General features: G+C 36.6%; 1 protein-coding gene across 1 annotated transcript in view; it reads right to left on the bottom strand.

The window, feature by feature from the left end:
• XPR1 (xenotropic and polytropic retrovirus receptor 1) overlaps positions 1 to 19045 on the bottom strand; it is a 142165-nt gene that overhangs the window by 109383 nt on the left and 13737 nt on the right. Inside the window, exon 2 of the mRNA XM_066361679.1 lies at positions 6722 to 6773. Coding sequence (XP_066217776.1) covers positions 6722 to 6773 — 52 coding nt within the window. The remainder of the gene's footprint in view (positions 1 to 6721; positions 6774 to 19045) is intronic.

The following is a 19045-nucleotide window of genomic DNA, read 5'->3' as shown; positions in this document are numbered from 1 at the left end:
GAGAAGTGACCATCTGCATCTCTTGCCCTCCCTCTCTTCCTTCTCTCCCTCTTGCAGTCAGTGGCTTGATTGGTTCCATCCCTGAGTATAGCTTGGTTGGTCCAAATAGCTTGGCTGATTCAAGCATCCTCCCCAAACAGGGGTTCTGGGTGAATCCTGGTCAGGGCACATTAAGAGTCTATCTCCTCTACTCACACTTAAAAACACACACACATGCTATCAGAAAGTGACAACTGGTATGCAAAAAAATAAACTAGAGTGATGTAATATAAAGTGACTTGGTAGCTACGTAACACTGCGTATTCAGAAAGCCTTCTGAAGGGCACATATTTCCTTAATTTTTAACTGATGATCCGATAATTCTTTAACAGAGGGCAAGTGCTATGATAAGAGTAAACTTGGCCTGATTTAGGAAAAGAAAGGCAATGTGTCTGGAGCCTAGTGAACAAGAGGGAAAATTTCAGAAGGTGAAATCATGGACATAGGACCAGATTATTTGGGGCCTTGTAGGCCAGAGTAATAAGTTTTTACATTACACCCTTGGATTGTAAGAAACAGTCTTATGAAACTCACCATTATGCTTTTCATAAAATTGTTGGAGATATTATTCATCACACAAACAAAATACTACTCTTCATGAAGGTCCAAAAAAAGAATTTCTCAAATCTCATGTTCAAAAAATTGATTATTTTCTGAGAAACCTCGGTATATATTTACCTGATGTGAATCATAAAATTAATCATACTCTCCTCTATCCTCTAACTCAAGAAAATTTAGAGTTCAATTTATAATTAGCATCTGGCAATTACATAAAACCTTACAGCATCTATTTTTTAAATAAACTATTTATTTTAGAATATGTTCAGATTTATAGAAAAGTTAAAAAGGTAGCCCAGAGTTTCCATATACCCCCTACTCACTTTTCCCTATCATTAAATTCTAACATTAGTACAGTGCATTTATCAATTAGTGAACAATATTGACTGACATATTATTAACAAAAGTCCATAATTTACTCAGATTTCATTCATTCATTCATTCATTTATTTATTTCAGTGAGAGGAGGAAAGATAGAGCCAGACTCCCGCATGCACTCCAACTGGGATCCACATGGCAAGCCCACTAGGAGGCAATGTTTTGCCCATCTGGAGCCATTCTTGCAACTCAGCTCTTCTTAGCGCCTGAGGTGGAGGCCATGAAGCCATCCTCAGTACCCGGGGCCAACTTGCTCCAATCAAGCCATGGCTGCAGGAGAGGAAGACAGAGAGAGAGAAGCAGATGGGCACCACTTCTGTGTGCCCTGACCAGGAATCGAACTCAAGACATCCACACGCTGGGGCTGACACTCTACCACTGAGCAAACCAGCCAGGGCAAGATTTCCTTAATTTTTACCTGATGTTCTTTTTCTGTACCAGGTCCTTTACAATATCTATTCTATGTATTAAATTTACTGGAGCTTTAATTCACTATTCTATCTTCATTTTCTCCTTATCCTAACCTCTATAACTATTGTTATCTAATATATTTTATCTATTCCATAAACTTTTCCTAATACTTCTGGGAACTATGTGAGTAAAAAAAAAAATTAGTATAGAAAGATTTCTTGAAGCTTTTACCCAACAAATCAAACAGTTCATTCAGTAGTATCCAAAGTCACACTTCATAAATCTTTTAAAAGTACAGAGATACAAAGAAATGTCTAATTAAAAATGTTACTGAAAGATATCTGAATAAAAATGCAAAGTCAATATTAAAAAACTTTTTGTATGTTTCAACACTAGTTTGATCCCTGGAATTCTCCTATTGTTGTCATATACAGCATTAGTAATTCTGATTGTTCTTACTGAGCCATGAAAGGTTAGCTTGGTCTCAGAGCACACAAATCTAAAATGAGGAAGAGGTAAAATGATCTCTTAATTCTTTGATCTGAGCTGTCAGATTCTCAGATTTTTCCATCACAAGAGTGAAAAACATTAATGCTTCTAAACAAAAGACTACATTTTAAAAACAGAATGACAAAATTAAGTTTGATGCTTTACTTGAAATTAATTCAGAGTAAAAGCTGAAAGAAATATAATGTATAAATTATATAAATAGTATATAAATTTGTACATATATAAATTATATGTATCAAAACAAACTTGGGGAAGAAGAAAGTTTCAACCAAAAAAGGTGTGAATAATTTATCCAAGTAGATTAATTCTATAAAATGACTGAGACACCAAAAGGGAGAAAAAATCATGAAAGGTGAAAAGTATATCAACTTATGTTTTTCGTTGTTCTCTATCACTGAAAATTTGATATGTCAAGCTTTACAAAATTTGACTATGTCAAATGGCACTAATATTAACAGTTATATTTTCATATCTAAAGTAAATTGTCGCCCAGAGGGGCAGAGCATCGCCCCCTGGTGGGCATGCCGGGTGGATCCCGGTTGGGCGCATGCGGACTGCCTCCCCGTTTCCAGCTTTGGAAAAATGAAAAAATGAAAAAATAAATAAATAAATAAAGTAAATTGTCTTTCTTGCAACTATCCTAATTATTACGGTGTAATTGATTCACTTGGCAAAACCTTGAGTTTGCAGCTTAATTTTAATTTGTCCCAATACTCAAATACTAAATACCTCATTGACAATACCTCATTAACAGAAGGAATTGTGAAAACACAATCGAGGCTGAAGGTTTCTCACAACAATTTCCAAAATTCCTCAAAACATTACTCAATTACGACTGACTTTAAGGACGCTAAATATATATCTGCTGTTCCACATTAAAAAACAAAAAAACAAATTTCTAGTCACTTTATGATACCTTTAATCTACAGGCATGTATGCTGCTCTACAATTCTTTCTGTAAAAAAGACAACAGAATAAACAGTAAAATGTTTAACGATTCCATTATTAAAAAATCAATATAGCCCTGGCTGGTTGGCTCAGCGGCAGAGTGTCAGCCCAACGTGTGGAAGTCCCAGGTTCGATTCCCTGCCAGGGCACACAATAGAAGCGCTCATCTGCTTCTCCACCCTTCCCCTTCTCCTTCCTCTCTCTCTCTTTTCCCCCTCCTGCAGCCAAGGCTCCAATGGAGCAGAGTTGGCCCAGGCACTGAGAATGGTTCCATGGCCCCCACCTCCACCTCAGGCACTAGAATGGCTCTGGCCACAACGGAGCAATGCCCCAGATGGGCAGAGCATCACCCCCTGGTGGACATGCCAGGTGGATCCCGGTCAGGCGCATGCGGAGTCTATCTGACTGCCTCCCTACTTCTAACTTCGAAAAAAATACCAAAAAAAATTAATATAATGTATAACTATAACATAGAATTTTGAGTTATCTTTTCAGTCATATATTTCTAAATGTAAATGTTTACCAGAAATAAGAGATTATTTCAGAATATGAGCATTTCCTAGTTATAATCATAAGATACTTATTTCAAACAAAAACCCTTTATTTTTCATGAATCAGTATATAAATAAATGGTTCATAAAATTCACTCTTAAAGAATGAATGAAGCAAAATAGCCATGACTCTGAATGTTTGAGTAATAAAAACAACATGAAGTAAACAATCCCACATTGAACTTATTCTGTTTGGTTGGTTTACTTTTAAGTGGGGAAAAAAAGCCCACTTTACCAATGAAGAGTAAAGGCACTCTCTTGAAATGTCCTACTAAGTTAAAAGAAAGTAATAATTCACTAGTGGAAATAAAGAGTGTCAGTCAACTTCTTACCAAGAAAAACCTCCATATACTTTGCCTTTTATCTAATACTCTTTTATAAAATAAACCACTTCACTCTTCAAGAATCTATTTCAAATGACCTTTATTTCACTCTAAGTCCACCCCATCTTAAACAAAAGCAGTATGAAATATAAGAAGCTACTAATTTACTATCATCTCAAGTAACAAATCAGCAAAGTATTTTTTAATTCTAATAATGTGAAGTTATAACCATTTCACATAGATAAACAATCAGTGCAGCTATTACTTAGATTTAATTCAATATAATACAATATTTTTAAATATACATCTTCTGATGTAATATAAACAAACAAAAAATATCCTGTACGCTAATAGAATAAGAATACTATCAATGAATTTAAGAAGCCTATAAACATACTGGCTAATTATTGTGTAACAAAAATTATTTTTAAGATTTATGGCAGGGGCTCTTGACTAGGGAAACTGTAAAACTACCAGTGCCTAGGATCCATCCCCAGGTCCTATTTTTATTGATCTGAGATTATCAGTATCAGTAGTTGTCAAATAAAAAAAAAACACAGGTAAACTAATTTATATGTGCCGCAGATTTGAGAACCACCAATTTATGGTATACTCTAGTTTCAAGGAAAAAAAAGAGAAAACGCTCATGGGCACCAAAGGTTTCAAAGTATAGAGAAAAGATCAGTTACAAAAAGAGGGAAAGACAATATTCAAAAAAATAATCGAGGCCTATCAAATTTTTTTTCCATTAAAAGTATTAAAAGCTGAAAGTACTATTTTGGACTTTGTTGATAAATCTGTTTTGTGCATTCTTTTTAGAAAACAGCTAAAAAACAGCGTAGATACATAAACTCAATACCAATAAAAGAATGACAAAAATGATTATCATTTCAATTGAACACCATTTAAAATATAGTAAATTAATATAGTATCACAATGCAAATGAGATACAAATTATAATTCCTTTAACATTTTTTCCTAACCTCAACACTACACAGAATAAATGTATCTGAGAGTAGAAAAAACAAACAAGTGCAGCTCTTTCCCTTATTAAAGCAGAACATACATCTGGATGCTCAGCCTACAAACTCCCTTCACGGCTGGGTATAAAGAAATTAACGTCTCTGGGCAGCAAGATTAAAAAAAACATTCTTAACTCTAAATAATTTTCATTTTAGCACACTTTCAAAGGATTCCATTTTTCTGAAACAGCTAAAGTGTATGAAAATTACAACATGATCCAGCAGGGAGGGCTGAAGAAAGATCATAACTTTCAACATATCTCAAATTATCTTAGTTCACAACAGATGGTCAACTTAAAAAGAAAATTAAAGTGGCCCAACCTAGAGAATAAAAATTTTAAAAATCACTATTAAAGCAAGTTATATTGGGTGAGAAAGTCAGTTTAAAGTCCAGGTAATTTCATTTTTCTTACATTCTTAAGATATTTTGAAAAGGTACTCTTTAGTACACATCAAATAAGAGATTATAACCCAAAAAAGAACTAAACATCTTGATAAACCTTAAATGTCTTCAGTTAAATATTAGAGAACTAAACACACTAAATATATTTATATTATAAACCAAAATTCGGTGACATATTATATAACTAATGTCTAAGTGCCAATATCCTGGTAAAGATTTTGAGATATTGAAGGAGGCACATTTTCAATTCAAAATAGTTAGAAGTGAAAGATGCACATTTCTATATCACTAAAGGCAACACAATTTTAACTACAAATCTGTAGTTTTATTTAACAATTTCAGCATCTATGTCATAAAAATAAGCCTGAAAAAGATCATCATTATAATAAATTCAAAGTGTTTTGGTTTGGTATTTCATAAAGATATTAATCTCTATTAAACTAGAATATTCTTGGATATACTTTTTCACATTCTTCTCTCCTGAAAATCAGATGTGAAAACTTAAAATTACCCAGCCTTGAAAGAACACTATCTCAAGAAATAGTTGTTGAATTAGCTCCTAATTATTTACTGACACAAGAACCCCTACTACTTTAACTTACAACTCCCCAAACCTATCAAAGATTACACCCACAAAGAATGAGCTGATAAGCAGAAGCTGAGGTAACAGAAAGAAGAAGGATCAATAAAGATAATTAGAGGGATAATCACTGTCCTTAGGTAACTCATTTTATGACTACCAAACTGTACTTGCCAACAAATAAAAGCTTATCTCTCTCTCTCTCTCTCTCACACACACACACACACACACACACACACACACACGAACATGCTGTTATTTTACTAATCCCAGCCTAAAGACATGGCATAAATAGAAAGAAAAGGCTGTGTTACCCAGACTAATTATGGACTAAGGCAGGAGTCGGGAACCTTTTTAGCTGAGATAGCCATGAATGCCACATATTTTAAAATGTAATTCCGTGAGAGCCATACAACGACCTGTGTACATTAAGCATTATCCAATAAAAATTTGGTGTTGTCCTAGAGGACAGCTGTGATTGGCTTCAGCCACCCGCAACCATGAACATAAGTGGTAGGAAATGAATGGATTGTAATACATGAGAATGTTTTATATTTTTAACGTTATTTTTTTTTTATTAAAGATTTGTCTGCGAGCCAGATGCGGCCATCAAAAGAGCCACATCTGGCTCACGAGCCATAGGGTCCCGACCCCTGGACTAAGGACTCACTGATGGTTGATGGATAAAGAGACAGATATGAAAACACATTTGGGGGTGGAGGATGAAAATGGCACATATAAGAACTTTGACTCTAAGCCAGGATCTTTGATTCACAATGCTAAAGTGATTTAAGAAATAGAAGAGATCCACCATAGGAAAAATATAAACTAAAACAAAAATATTTGATTGAAATATAATATAAACATAGATTATTATAAAAATTTTAAAAGGCCTACATAATTGGACAGGTTGTATCAGTTTTACACTGTGCAGTTTAAAATATCTTTCCTTAAAAATAGGTTATATGTGACTACATGTAGTAGTTAATGCATCTTACCTTCCACAGACGGTGCCTGGTCCTGAGCTGAATATAGCATATCCTTGAAAGCCTATTAGGGAGAAATAAAAGGAATACATGAATTGAGTAATCTTTACACTAAAAGCATTTGAAGCTGAACAATTACTTCTTTTTTAATATAAACATAATGACATATGGTTCCCTAAATAAAGGTTTTAGTGAAACAGTTCAATTAATTTTAAGAAGCTAAAACAAAAATACAGCATTTTCATACCAATCCAATATTATCTAATTTTTAAGACAAGGGCAAATTTATACACTTCAAAAATTAAGGGGCATTTGAAAAATTAAGAAATCACCCAATGCCCTGGCCGGTTGGCTCAGCAGTAGAGCATCGGCCTGGCGTGCGGGGGGACCCGGGTTCGATTCCCAGCCAGGGCACATAGGAGAAGCGCCCATTTGCTTCTCCACCCCCCCTTCCTCTCTGTCTCTCTCTTCCCCTCCCGCAGCCAAGGCTCCATTGGAGCTGGGGATGGCTCCTTGGCCTCTGCCCCAGGCGCTAGAGTGGCTCTGGTTGCAGCAGAGCGACGCCCCGGAGGGGCAGAGCATCGCCCCTGGTGGGCGTGCCGGTGGATCCCGGTCGGGCGCATGCGGGAGTCTGTCTGACTGTCTCTCCCCGTTTCCAGCTTCAGAAAAAAAAAAAGAAAAAAGAAATCACCCAAGAGAACATAAACTCTCTAGCTAAAAGATAATAGTTATAGAAACTATCAATAAAAACAGTGGTCCTAGAAGAATACAATGGAATGCCACGTAAAAAAATATGAAACACTGGATACAAATTTTTATAACTGTGTTATATACATAACATAAAATTCACCATCTTAACCACTTTCAAGTGTACAGCTCAGTCGTGTTAAGTACATATATACTGATATGTAGATCATCTCTAAATTCTTTTCATCTTGGATAGAAATACTTACACATGAAGGTCTGGAAAGTCCCCTATAACAGTTCCGGACTATCTAGATATTAAAGGTGCAACTGTTTTTTTCCATACTAGGAAATCAACTAACAACCATATTTAGGTAATCTGACGGTTTGGGAACAGGAACAAAAAGCATGTCTTCATATCCATCAAATGCTAGAATTAATTAAGTGGGTAAGGCTCCAGAAGAGCTCGTCATCAGCTGAGGTGACTGCAGTATATCCAGTCCCAACACTTACAGCTTCGAATACCATCTATGTAACTACTGGTGGTTCCTAAATTGGCCACTAGCTTTCCTTAACCTCAGTACAACTGCCCATTGGGACAGACAATTCTTTCTTGTGAAGGGCTATTCTATGCATAACAGGATTTTTTAAAAATATAGATTCTTCTGAGTCTTTTTTAAATTGATTTTTAGAGGGAGAGTAAGGGGGTAAGCAGAGAAAGAGAGAGAGAGAAACATTAATTTGTTGTTCCACTTATTTGTGTATTCATTGGTTGATTCTTGTATGTGTCCTGGCCAGGTAGCTGAATTGGTTAGAGCATTTTCCCAATACAGCAAGATTACAGGTTTGATTCCTGGTCAGTGCATAACAGGATTTTTAGTAGCACACCTGGCATCTAGAGACACACTAGATATCAGTAGCAACCTCCCCACCAAAGTAGTGACAGCCAAAACTGTCTCCAGACCCTACCAAATATCTCCTGGTGAACAAAATCACCCATCTCCAGACCACTGGCCTAGAGTCATTCAAGCACATAAAACCCAAAAAGACAAGAAATACACCTCCATTCTGCATTCAAGTCTAGAAAATGATATTCTTCCCAAGTGAATTTACCACTGCTTTAGATTAGTGACCAACCTGTTAGTTCCATGATTAAACAAGCCTGACAATAAACAGTAAATAGGATTTCCAAAGAAACAAGAATAATTTAAATCAATACATTTCTATCCATTTTAACCCGTATTTTATTTTAAAAAAAGTTTTGTAGGAAAATTATGTATAAAATTTTAATTTCACACATGCTTAAATCTAAAAATATTCAGTAAGATTCACTATCTATGTAGAATTTGAGGCAACACAATAATACAAGTGTTTTATAACAAAAAATATTTACTCGTTTCAGGTGCCTGACACGAGGCTCTGAAAACCTTGAAGTTTACTGTCTGTTGTATACTAATGAGATGGCTCACAGAGGAGAGGTGGTAGGGAGGGGCCCAGATAGCTTCAGGACAGAGGTGAACCCCAGAAAAATCAACAACCTGATTAGAGGGTTAAGACTTTCAGCCTCACTCCAGACCTCCAAAAAAAAGAAGAGTGGCTAAACACTGAATTCAATTATCAATGACCAAAGATTTAATAAAATCTCCGTAAAAACTCTCAAAAACTTCAGGGCTCACAGAGCTTCCAGGATGATGAACACATGGATAGTCTGGGAGAGAGCATGAAAGCTCTGTGCCACCTGTTTCCATACCTTGCCTGCGGACCTCTTCCATTTAGTTGTTCCATAAGTTGTATCCCTTATATATTTTTTCCCTTATATTATAATAAATCTGTAATAGTAAGTATAGTACTTTCATGAGTCTTGTGAGTCATCCTAGCAAATTATCAAACCTGAGGGTAAGGGCTGTGGGAAATCCCAAACTTACAGTCAGCCAGGCAGAAGTGTGGGTAGATTAGGAGTCTCAATAGCAGCTGGCATCTTACTGGGGAGGAGACTTATGGGACTAAGCCCTTAACCTATAGGATCTATGCTAACTCCAGGTAGTGTCAGAATTAAACTGAATTATTATAGACACACAGTTGGTGTAAGAGAAATGGCTGTTGGTACCAGAAAAAAAAGAACACATTTGGTGTCAGCAATGATAACAGAAAATATCCAAACAAAAATCTTTTTTTGAAAAAAACCTTTATTAGTGGGCCACAGCTTTTCAAAGATTGTATTTGAAGCTCAGCCTCATGTTTACTGACCATTAATTCTTTTTTTTGACAGAGATAGAGTCAAAGAAAAGGACACGGGGAGAGAGATGAGAAGCATCAATTCCTCACTGCAGCACCTTAGTTGTTCATTGATTGCTTTCTCATACGTGCCTTGACCGGGGGGGGGGGGGGGGGGGGGGGGGGGGAGACCGATACAGCACAGCGAGTGACTCCTTGCTCAAGCCAGCGACCATGGAGTCATGTCTATGATCCCGCGCTCAAGCCAGCAACCCTGCCCTCAAGCTGGTGAGCCCGCGCTCAAGCCAGCAACCTCAGGGTTTCAAATCTGGGTCTTCTGTGTCCCAGTCCTACACTCTATCCACTGCACCACCGCTTGGTCAGGCTGACCATTAATTCTTATACCTATTTGCGTACAAAATCCGTAAGTGAATATGACAAAGGTTTGGGACTTCTTTTAAAAAAATGTGTACATGCTCACCATTCTTTTTATGATTTCAGATCTCAAGAGACCACTAACATCATCTGGGAAAAAAAAATGAGTCCACTGCCTGACCAAGCAGTGGCATAGTGGATAAAGCATTGGCCAGGGATGCTGAGAAGCCAGGTTTGAAACCCCGAGGTCACCCGCTTAAGCACGGGCTCACCAACTTGAGCACAGGATCATAGACATGATCTCATGGTTGCTGGCTTGAGCCCAAAAGTCATTGGCTTGAAGCCCAAGGTCGCTGGCTTGAGCAAGGTGTCACTTGCTCTGCTGTAGCCCCCTAGTCAAGGTACGTACGAGAAGGTAATCAATGAACTAAGATGCCGCATGAAGAATTGATGTTTCTCATCTCTCTCCCTTCCTATCTGTCTGTCCCTCTCTCTCTCTCTCTCACTTAAAAAAAATTAGTCTAGAATATTTTACCAAACATCAGAAAGTCTTTATTTCATTTTAGAAACTGGCATGTTATATCAAAGTCCTATACAGCTGTAGAGTGGTAGTTATGTTACAATTTTTCCATAAAATATTTCAAGACAGTAAATTAATACATTGCTTAGAGCAGAGTAAATAACTAGAAATAGAAAAATACAAAAAGAAAGGAACAGCTTCATCAGGCGGTGAATAGAGCATAGGCCTGGGGCGCCAGGGACCCAGGTTCAAAACCCAGGTCACCAGCTTGGGGGTGACCAGTTTGAGCACAGGCTCACCAGCTTGAGGGCAGGGCCGCCAGGTTGAGCTTGGGATCACAGACATGACCCCATAGTCTCTGGCTTGAAGCCCAAGGTTGCTGGCTTGAGCCCAAAGGACTCCGGCTTGAGCAAGGGGTCACTCGCTCTGCTGTAGAACCTCAGTCAAGGTACATATGAGAAAGCAAGTCAATGAACAACTAAAGTGCCACAACAAAGAATTGATGCTTCTCATCTCTCTCCCTTCCTGTCTGTCTTTCCCTATCTGTCCTTCTCTTTCTCTCCCTCCCTATCTCTCTTGCCAAAAAAAAAAAAAAAAAAAAAAGAATAAGAAATAAATAAACCCAACCAGAGAATACTTATAGAAGTAAATCTATCATGGGAGCAGGTATCACAGATTTAAATGTCTGAATAAGTTTTAGTACTTCTGAAGTATAACAGCCATGTGTATAAAAATTAAATGATGTGATAACAAACCAAATAAATCATCAATGACTAGCAGAGTGGCTTGTACACAGTAGGAGCTCAATAAATAATTCTTAAATTTAAAAGGGCTTCTTATTTGGAGAAAATTACTTAAAGACTGAAAAAGCACACTGTCGAATCTCTGACATGTAATGAAAACGAATTAAATTTGCAAAAGGAAAGCTTACCAAATTAAGTTTTAAAAACTGATTAAAATTTTATAAAGAGAAAAATGATACTCTAATTTTGATTATAAAACTGAATCATAATTTCATTTAAATCAAGACAACCCTAGTGAAATCATAGAACTCCTTTTACTTTTTACTAGTTAAGATTTCCTCTGAATAAAAGACCTTTTGTTTTTTTTATAGTAATAGACCCCAGAGAACTCCATAAATAAGATGCCATTCTATGCCTTTGACAAAAGAATAGCCCCCAATTGGAACTGGAGACATAGGGAAGCCTACAAAGTATTGTCTATATAAGTACCGAAGGACTGTCTATGAGTCGCCCAGATCAATTGCCTGGGTCAGGAGGAATACATCCAAAACCATAAAACAACAATTTAAAGAGTTTCCTCAATTCTTGCTGTTTACTTTAAGGGAATCCAATACTTTTTATAAAACTCTGAATTTGTATAATAAATAAAATCAATATGTATTCATGTCCATTACAAAAGATTCCTTTGATTTCCAAAGGATTCAAAACAATCCTGTTCATCAGCATCTGAGTGTCATTTTTTCTGTTATTATGTTATTGAAATATATGTAAACTAGGACAAAACTCTTAGTGCTTATAAGAACTCACTTAACAGTAAAATCTTACAAATTAAATCCAAATACAACCACAAAGCCAATACTATTCAACCGACAACATTAACATAACAGAAAAATAGATGTTGTTTGCAGAGACAAAATCTTAACTGGTAATATAAACACCATGCTGACTGCCAGTATACCTGTTCTGAGTTCGGAATTTCTTTATGCCTTTATGTCTGATGTGATGTTATTCTTCAGTACCTCCTCTCTACATGAGGCAGCAGGGAAGAGTGCTAGGAGCTACAGAGTCAATGTGTATGTATGAAAAACAACTCTATCATTTATTAGCTTGGGAGAATTAATTGCTCTGTACTTCAGTGCCCTCATGTGTAAAACAGTAATAGTGATTATACAGTGTGTCCATAAAGTCATGGTGCACTTTTGACCGGTCACAGGAAAGCAACAAAAGAAACAGAAATGTGAAATCTGCACCAAATAAAAGGAAAACCCTCCCAGTTTCTGTAGGATGATGTGGCAGTATGTGCGCATGCGCAGATGATGACATAACACCATGTATACAGTGGAGCAGCCCATGGCCATGCCAATTGAGATGTGGACGGTACAGAGGAAAGTTCAGTGTGTTCTGTGGCTTGCTAAATTCGAATCCGTGACCAAAGTGCAACGTGAATATCGGCGCGTTTATAACGAAGCGCCACCACATAGTAATAACATTACTCGGTGGGATAAGCAGTTGAAGGAAACCGGCAGTTTGGTGGAAAAGCCCCGTTCTGGTAGGCCATCAGTCAGTGACGAGTCTATAAAGGCTATACGGGATAGCTAACTATGGAGCGCTAAAAAAATCTGTGCGTGAGCCCACATCGAACTGCACTGAATAGGTATGAAATTGGGAGAGTTTTCCTTTTATTTGGTGCAGATTTCACATTTCTATTAATACCATCTTTTGTTGCTTTCCTGTGACCGGTCAAAAGTGCACCATGATTTTATGGACACACTGTACTTACTTCATGGATATAAAGTGAAAATTAAAAACTCTTAAAACACAAATACTTATGATTCATAATTATACATTAAGAGTACTTAGAACCATACTTATAACAAAGATGCTCAAAGAATGTTAGTTAACAGAATGTGAACTACCACAAAACTTACGGCACACAGTGGGCTGCGGCAACATTTGGTCCTCTACTTCAGTTCTTATGAACTCTTCACAAAGTAATATAGTACTACCTGGAGCCAATGTAACTAAACAAGCATAAACATAAGCACTATAATAATCTCCTGGCATTAATAGTATACAAGAAAGTCAATGATCTCAAATACGCTCCTGTTATATTTTAAAATAACTGCTGACATGAACACAATACATTTTTTTTCTTTTTAAAAATTTTTTTTATTTATTTATTCATTTTAGAAAGGAGAGAGGGGGAGAGAGAGAGAAGAGAGAGAAGAGGGGGAGGAGCTGGAAGCATCAACTCCCATATGTGCCTTGACCAGGCAAGCCCAGGGTTTCGAACTGGCGACCTCAGCATTTCCAGGTCGACGCTTTATCCACTGCGCCACCACAGGTCAGACCTCAATACATTTTTAATTCTCATAGGAAACCTAGATTCCTAGGAAAATATACACATCCCAATTTGCATGTGCTTTAAATAACAAGGTATCTTAAATATATTACTTGAACTTTCTACAACATATTGCACAAAACAGGTTATAGTTCAAATTTAATATGTATTCAATAATACTGCCAATACAAATTTCTTATAATGTTAATTTTTAATAACCCATAGTAAATCATCTCTACTCTCCTTTCCAAAGAATAGATATGTTTCACAGACCAAGGAGATCAGAAGCTAGAAAAATTCCTTCTTAACAACTCACCCTTAGCCTCATATATAACATACTATAAATATTATCAAGTCTTATCAATAAAATACCTAACATATGTGGTTCTCAATGCTTCAACATTCATTCATTGTCAGCATACTGCCTGCAATCTAATTATTGCATTAACAAACAAAATAAACAGAGGTATTTGAAAAGAAAGGGCAAGAAATATTTGCTATATACTTTTAAAGGAATTATCCTGTTAACAGTGTTTTATAATTGGATAAAACTTACATGAGACTTTTTTTTACCTAAAAACTTATCCAAATGGAACTTTCAAATAATAAAATTTTGATATTTTTTAAAAATGTGTACATCGTGTGCTGATCTACAGTGCCACAGAAATGCTATCCAATTGTCTCTTTTTTGGTCTCTACTTCCTCTTTTTGCATTGTTTAATTTTTTTCACCAGAAATACTGGGTAGTCTGTGAATAATGTGCAAGTCAGTTACATCTGACCTGGTTTCTTTGTCTCATCATCTAGAAATCAGACATGTTTTCCTAATACTAAAGTGCTAAGGACATTTCTGTGAAGCAAATTATAAGCCTCAAAAGAGGACATTCTAGCATTCCCATGTGTCCTGTACAAAGAATACTCATCTAATTAATTTTCATTTTTATCCCCAAATAGATAAGCTAACCTACCTGTTTTTGACAATAGAAATAATCCATAAAGTCAATAAAAATTCTTATACAATTTCTTATTATCTAATATATTAACATTTTAAATTAATGCACTCTTGCACCTACTAAATTCAAAACCTATACAGATATTGATCAATTTATGACCTATGCAACTTACGACCATTCAACTTTACGACCACAATCGCTAGCCACGACTGCTCCGCGTCTGGCAGCACAAGCGTTGCCCAGCTGGGCGTATGACAGTGCGGACCAGCTTCCAGTAGCACTACCATCTCCGCGTGCACCATTTCAACTGTTATCCCAGACTCAGTACAGCAATTTGTGTTTTGTGTCTTGGGTATTTTTCATCAAACCCCTCCTAAGATGTCTACCAAGAGGAAATTGTCTTTGTCAACGCCTCAAACTGCCAAGAAGGAAAGAAAGGCCATTGATCTCCAAACGAAAATGAGCGCGGGCTCATCCGACTTGAGCATGGGTTCACCAGCTTGAGTGCAGGGGCGCTGGTTTGAGCATGGGATCATAGACATGACCCCATGGTCACTGGTTTGAGCCCAAGATCACTGGCTTGAGCAAGGGGCCACTCGCTCTGCTGTAACCCCCTGGTCGAGGCACATATGAGAAAGCAATCAGTGAACAAGTACAAAGGAGGAAAGAAAGTGAATGTGATTGCACATGTTTATGAAAAAACCAACTCCGGTAACCCCAACTGCTGCCTCAGATGACGACATTAATGATCCACAGCCAAGCACCAACGGCCAATAAAATGTTTTGTACATGTTTATATATTTTGATATGTTTTGCAATTTAGAAAATGTTTCCTATGGTATTTTTTACACCTGTATTTTGTATTTTTGTATGCACCTGTATTTTGTAATTTTGTATGTTTTGCAAATATTAAACCAGTTGTACTGGTAATGCAGTGTTTTACTTAAACCTGACAAATGTAAAAATAAGAAACAAAATGGTGTAGAGATGATACAAATGGCATAAAATGAACAAGAAAATTATGATATATAACAATAATGAAAGAAAATTATGATAAAATATGACTTAAAGATTTTTATAACATCATTTCACAGTACTGTACATATATCCTACTCAACTTACGACCAAATCGTATTACAGCCAGTCTGTTGGAACCAATCGTGGTCGTAAATCGAGCACTAGCTGTACTATATTATTGGAAAGAGTATATATGACTCAAAATTTTCATGTAATTCAAAAGTACCTCCCATCAGTAAAAGGCAATTCAATATGCAAAACTTGTTACAACATTAAATTATTAAACTTATTAAGTGCATGTTAAATGTATAAAAATATATAATTTATAATAGGAATTAGTAATTTAGAATATATCGTGTTATATTCACATTTACGTATTTCTGTACTAACCCTGACATTCATTGAAATGGCTTTTTTTATTTCTATGTGACTAAATCTCAAACCTATATCCTCAGCCAAATGTCTGCTAACATAAACACAGAATATTTAAAATTCAATTCACTTTCTCCCTGATGCCTACTCTTCTCATGTCCTTTATTTCTGTTATTGTCATTGCCAGTATCCAAATCACACAAATTCACAATCTCAGTAACTATGGTCTCTCATTCATTCAACAAAGAACTTATTGAGTACCTGCTATGTACCAGGCACTGTTCTAGGTACCTGGGGCACATTATGAGGAAAATAGAAGTCCCTGTCCCAGTGGAGTTAACATTCTGCATTCTCCCTTCCAGCCCTGAGATTAGTGATCTGGTTTAGTCAATGCTACTACCACAATTTCTTTTACAATTCCTTCTCTCCTTTTATTTGACCTATTTCAACAGACTCTCAACTGGTTTACCAACCTATAAGCTTTCATATCTCTAACACATCTCACCAACTGCTGCTAGATCAATGCTTCCAAAGCACTGATCAAAAGTTACAAGGATTTCACAATGGCCACAAAAGAAAGCCTATACTCCTCTGCTGGCCTCTAAGGCATGCAGAATGGTCCAATCTATCTTTGCACACAGGCTTATCTTCCATATTGGAGAAAACCAATTTCATCTTCACAAACCTAAATCCAAAATGAATTACTTTCACCTTTTCTTTCTAAACAAAATTCAAACCTCTTTCATTTACCAGGATCAAGAAAGGTTCTTAGTGTTTTTGGCTTCCAGTCCTCTTTAACATATAAAGTTTATACAAGTTGGTAAAACATGTTGGACTTTGCCCAAATATAACAGTTATTGCAACATAAATTCTCACTTCTCTTAGTAACAGTCTGCCAGTTTGTTTGAAAGAAAACAAAAGAAACCCAAAGGTTCTGCAATGCTGTTTCCTATTTGCCTATAAAAAAAGTTTCTAATCCATAGGTCTCAGACCACTACACTGCTCCAATTTCACTACTGCAAAACCTTAATACACTAGATATTCTCTGTAGGCTAAATCAGTGGTCCCCAACCCCCAAGCCGCGGACTGGTACCAGTCCGTAGAGAAAGAATAAATAACTTACATTATTTCTGTTTTATTTATATTTAAGTCTGAACGATGTTTTATTTTTTTAAAGATTTTCATTTTTATTTTTATTCATTATAGAGAGGGGGGGAGAGAGAGAGAGAGAGAGAAAGGGGAGGAGCAGAAAGCATCAACTCCCATATGTGCCTTGACTAGGCAAGCCCAGGGTTTTGAACCAGCAACCTCAGCGTTTCCAGGTTGACACTTTATCCACTGCGCCACCACAGGTCAGGCCGATGTTTTATTTTTTTAAAAATGACCAGATTCCCTCTGTTACATCCGTCTAAGACTCACTCTTGACGCTTGTCTCGGTCACATGATACATTTATCCATCCCACCCTAAAAGCCGGTCCGTGAAAATATTTTCTGACATTAAACCGGTCCATAGCCCCCAAAAGTTGGGGACCACTGGGCTAAATAATGTTTCCACAAATATACTACTACTTATCAAAAATATGAACATATTTGTATTTAACAAAATACTACCCAACATACCATTATTTTATGTACCATTAAGGAAAAGAAAAACATTACCAAGCTTGCCCAAGCAGTGGTGCAGTGGATAGAGTGTTGGACTGGGAAGTAGAGGACCCAGGCTAAAAACCCCAAGGTTGCCGTATTGAGCACAGTGTTGCTGGCTTGAGTGTGGGATTACAGACACGACCCCATGGTCGCTGGCTAGAGCCCAAAGGTCGCTAGCTTGAAGCCCAAGGTCGCTGGCTTGAGCAAGGGGTCACTCGCTCTGCTGTAGCCCTCCCCACCCTCCAGTCAAGGCACATATGAGAAAGCAATCAATGAACAACTAAGGTGCCACAACAAAGACTTGATGCTTCTCATCTCTCTCCCTTCTTATCTGTCTGTCCCTCTCTTTGTCGCAACATTACCAATAAACTATGACATCTATATGATTTATCCCAAGCTCACAGGTGGTGGAACATGGGCCCTGGCCCAGTGAATAGAGCATCTACCCATGCGCCAAGGTCATGGATTCACACAAGAAGCAACCAATGAGTGTACAACTAAATGGAACAACTAAGTGGATCAAGTTGATGCTCTCTCTCTCTTTCTAATCAATGGGGGGAAAAATTTTTTTTAAGTGCTAGAACATGGAGCCAGGGGAATGTGTATCTCAAAATCTATGAACTACAGTAATTAATTTTGTCAGAATGTAGATTTTCAAGCAATGGATTCTAAAAGTCCAGCTGCTATCATTTGGTTTCTTAGAAATTTCATGACCCTGAAAAAAGGTCTCGTTATAGTAAAGACTGAGTACCAACACCCTAAAATAAATGTCTATTGAATAAATTAATAAAAGTTACTTCTCAGGCTAATTTTTAATAATAGAAATTAACAGCTATATTTCATTGAAAAGTACCTTCTATAGGTAAGGCCCTTGCTGATACTTTCATATACTATTACTACATCTAATTCTCACAATATCCTTGCAAGGTAATTATCTCCATTTTACACACAAGAAAACTGAAGTTCAGAGAAATAAAATAACTTTTAAAGCTCTCACAGCTAATAAGTGAGGAAAATGCAATTAAAACAAAAACTTATATGAAATTAAAGCTACTTCCTCTACTGCCTTCAAATCTGAATAAATCTCATATCCTTTAGGAAACTTTTCCTTTAGTCTACTCATTCCAAAAGGTTCTATCCTATTCTTGTTAGCCAAATTTCTCAAATGAAAAGTATACATGGGTTGCCTCAATGAATTTAACCTCTTAAAACCCAGAATAAAGTTAGCCAAAGACAATTTATGTTCAAAATTTATCAATGGGCTGCTTTTGTAATACCAAAAGTCCTATCCTTATTCCTCATTCTCACTGACCTGTTTACAATGTCACTTCTGATAATCTATTTACCCTTAAGACCCTTGTCTCTTACAACAATATATTTTCCAAGATTTCCTGGGTCTCTTTTTCTGCCTTACATATTACTTTCCCTTAATGAATTAATTCTTTAATTACTATCTCAATTATAAGTCTTA

Source organism: Saccopteryx leptura, chromosome 2, assembly GCF_036850995.1.
Source record: "Saccopteryx leptura isolate mSacLep1 chromosome 2, mSacLep1_pri_phased_curated, whole genome shotgun sequence".
Taxonomy (NCBI): domain Eukaryota; kingdom Metazoa; phylum Chordata; class Mammalia; order Chiroptera; family Emballonuridae; genus Saccopteryx; species Saccopteryx leptura.
Note: the sequence above shows the minus strand (reverse complement) of the source record. Positions and strands in the feature narration are given on the sequence as shown.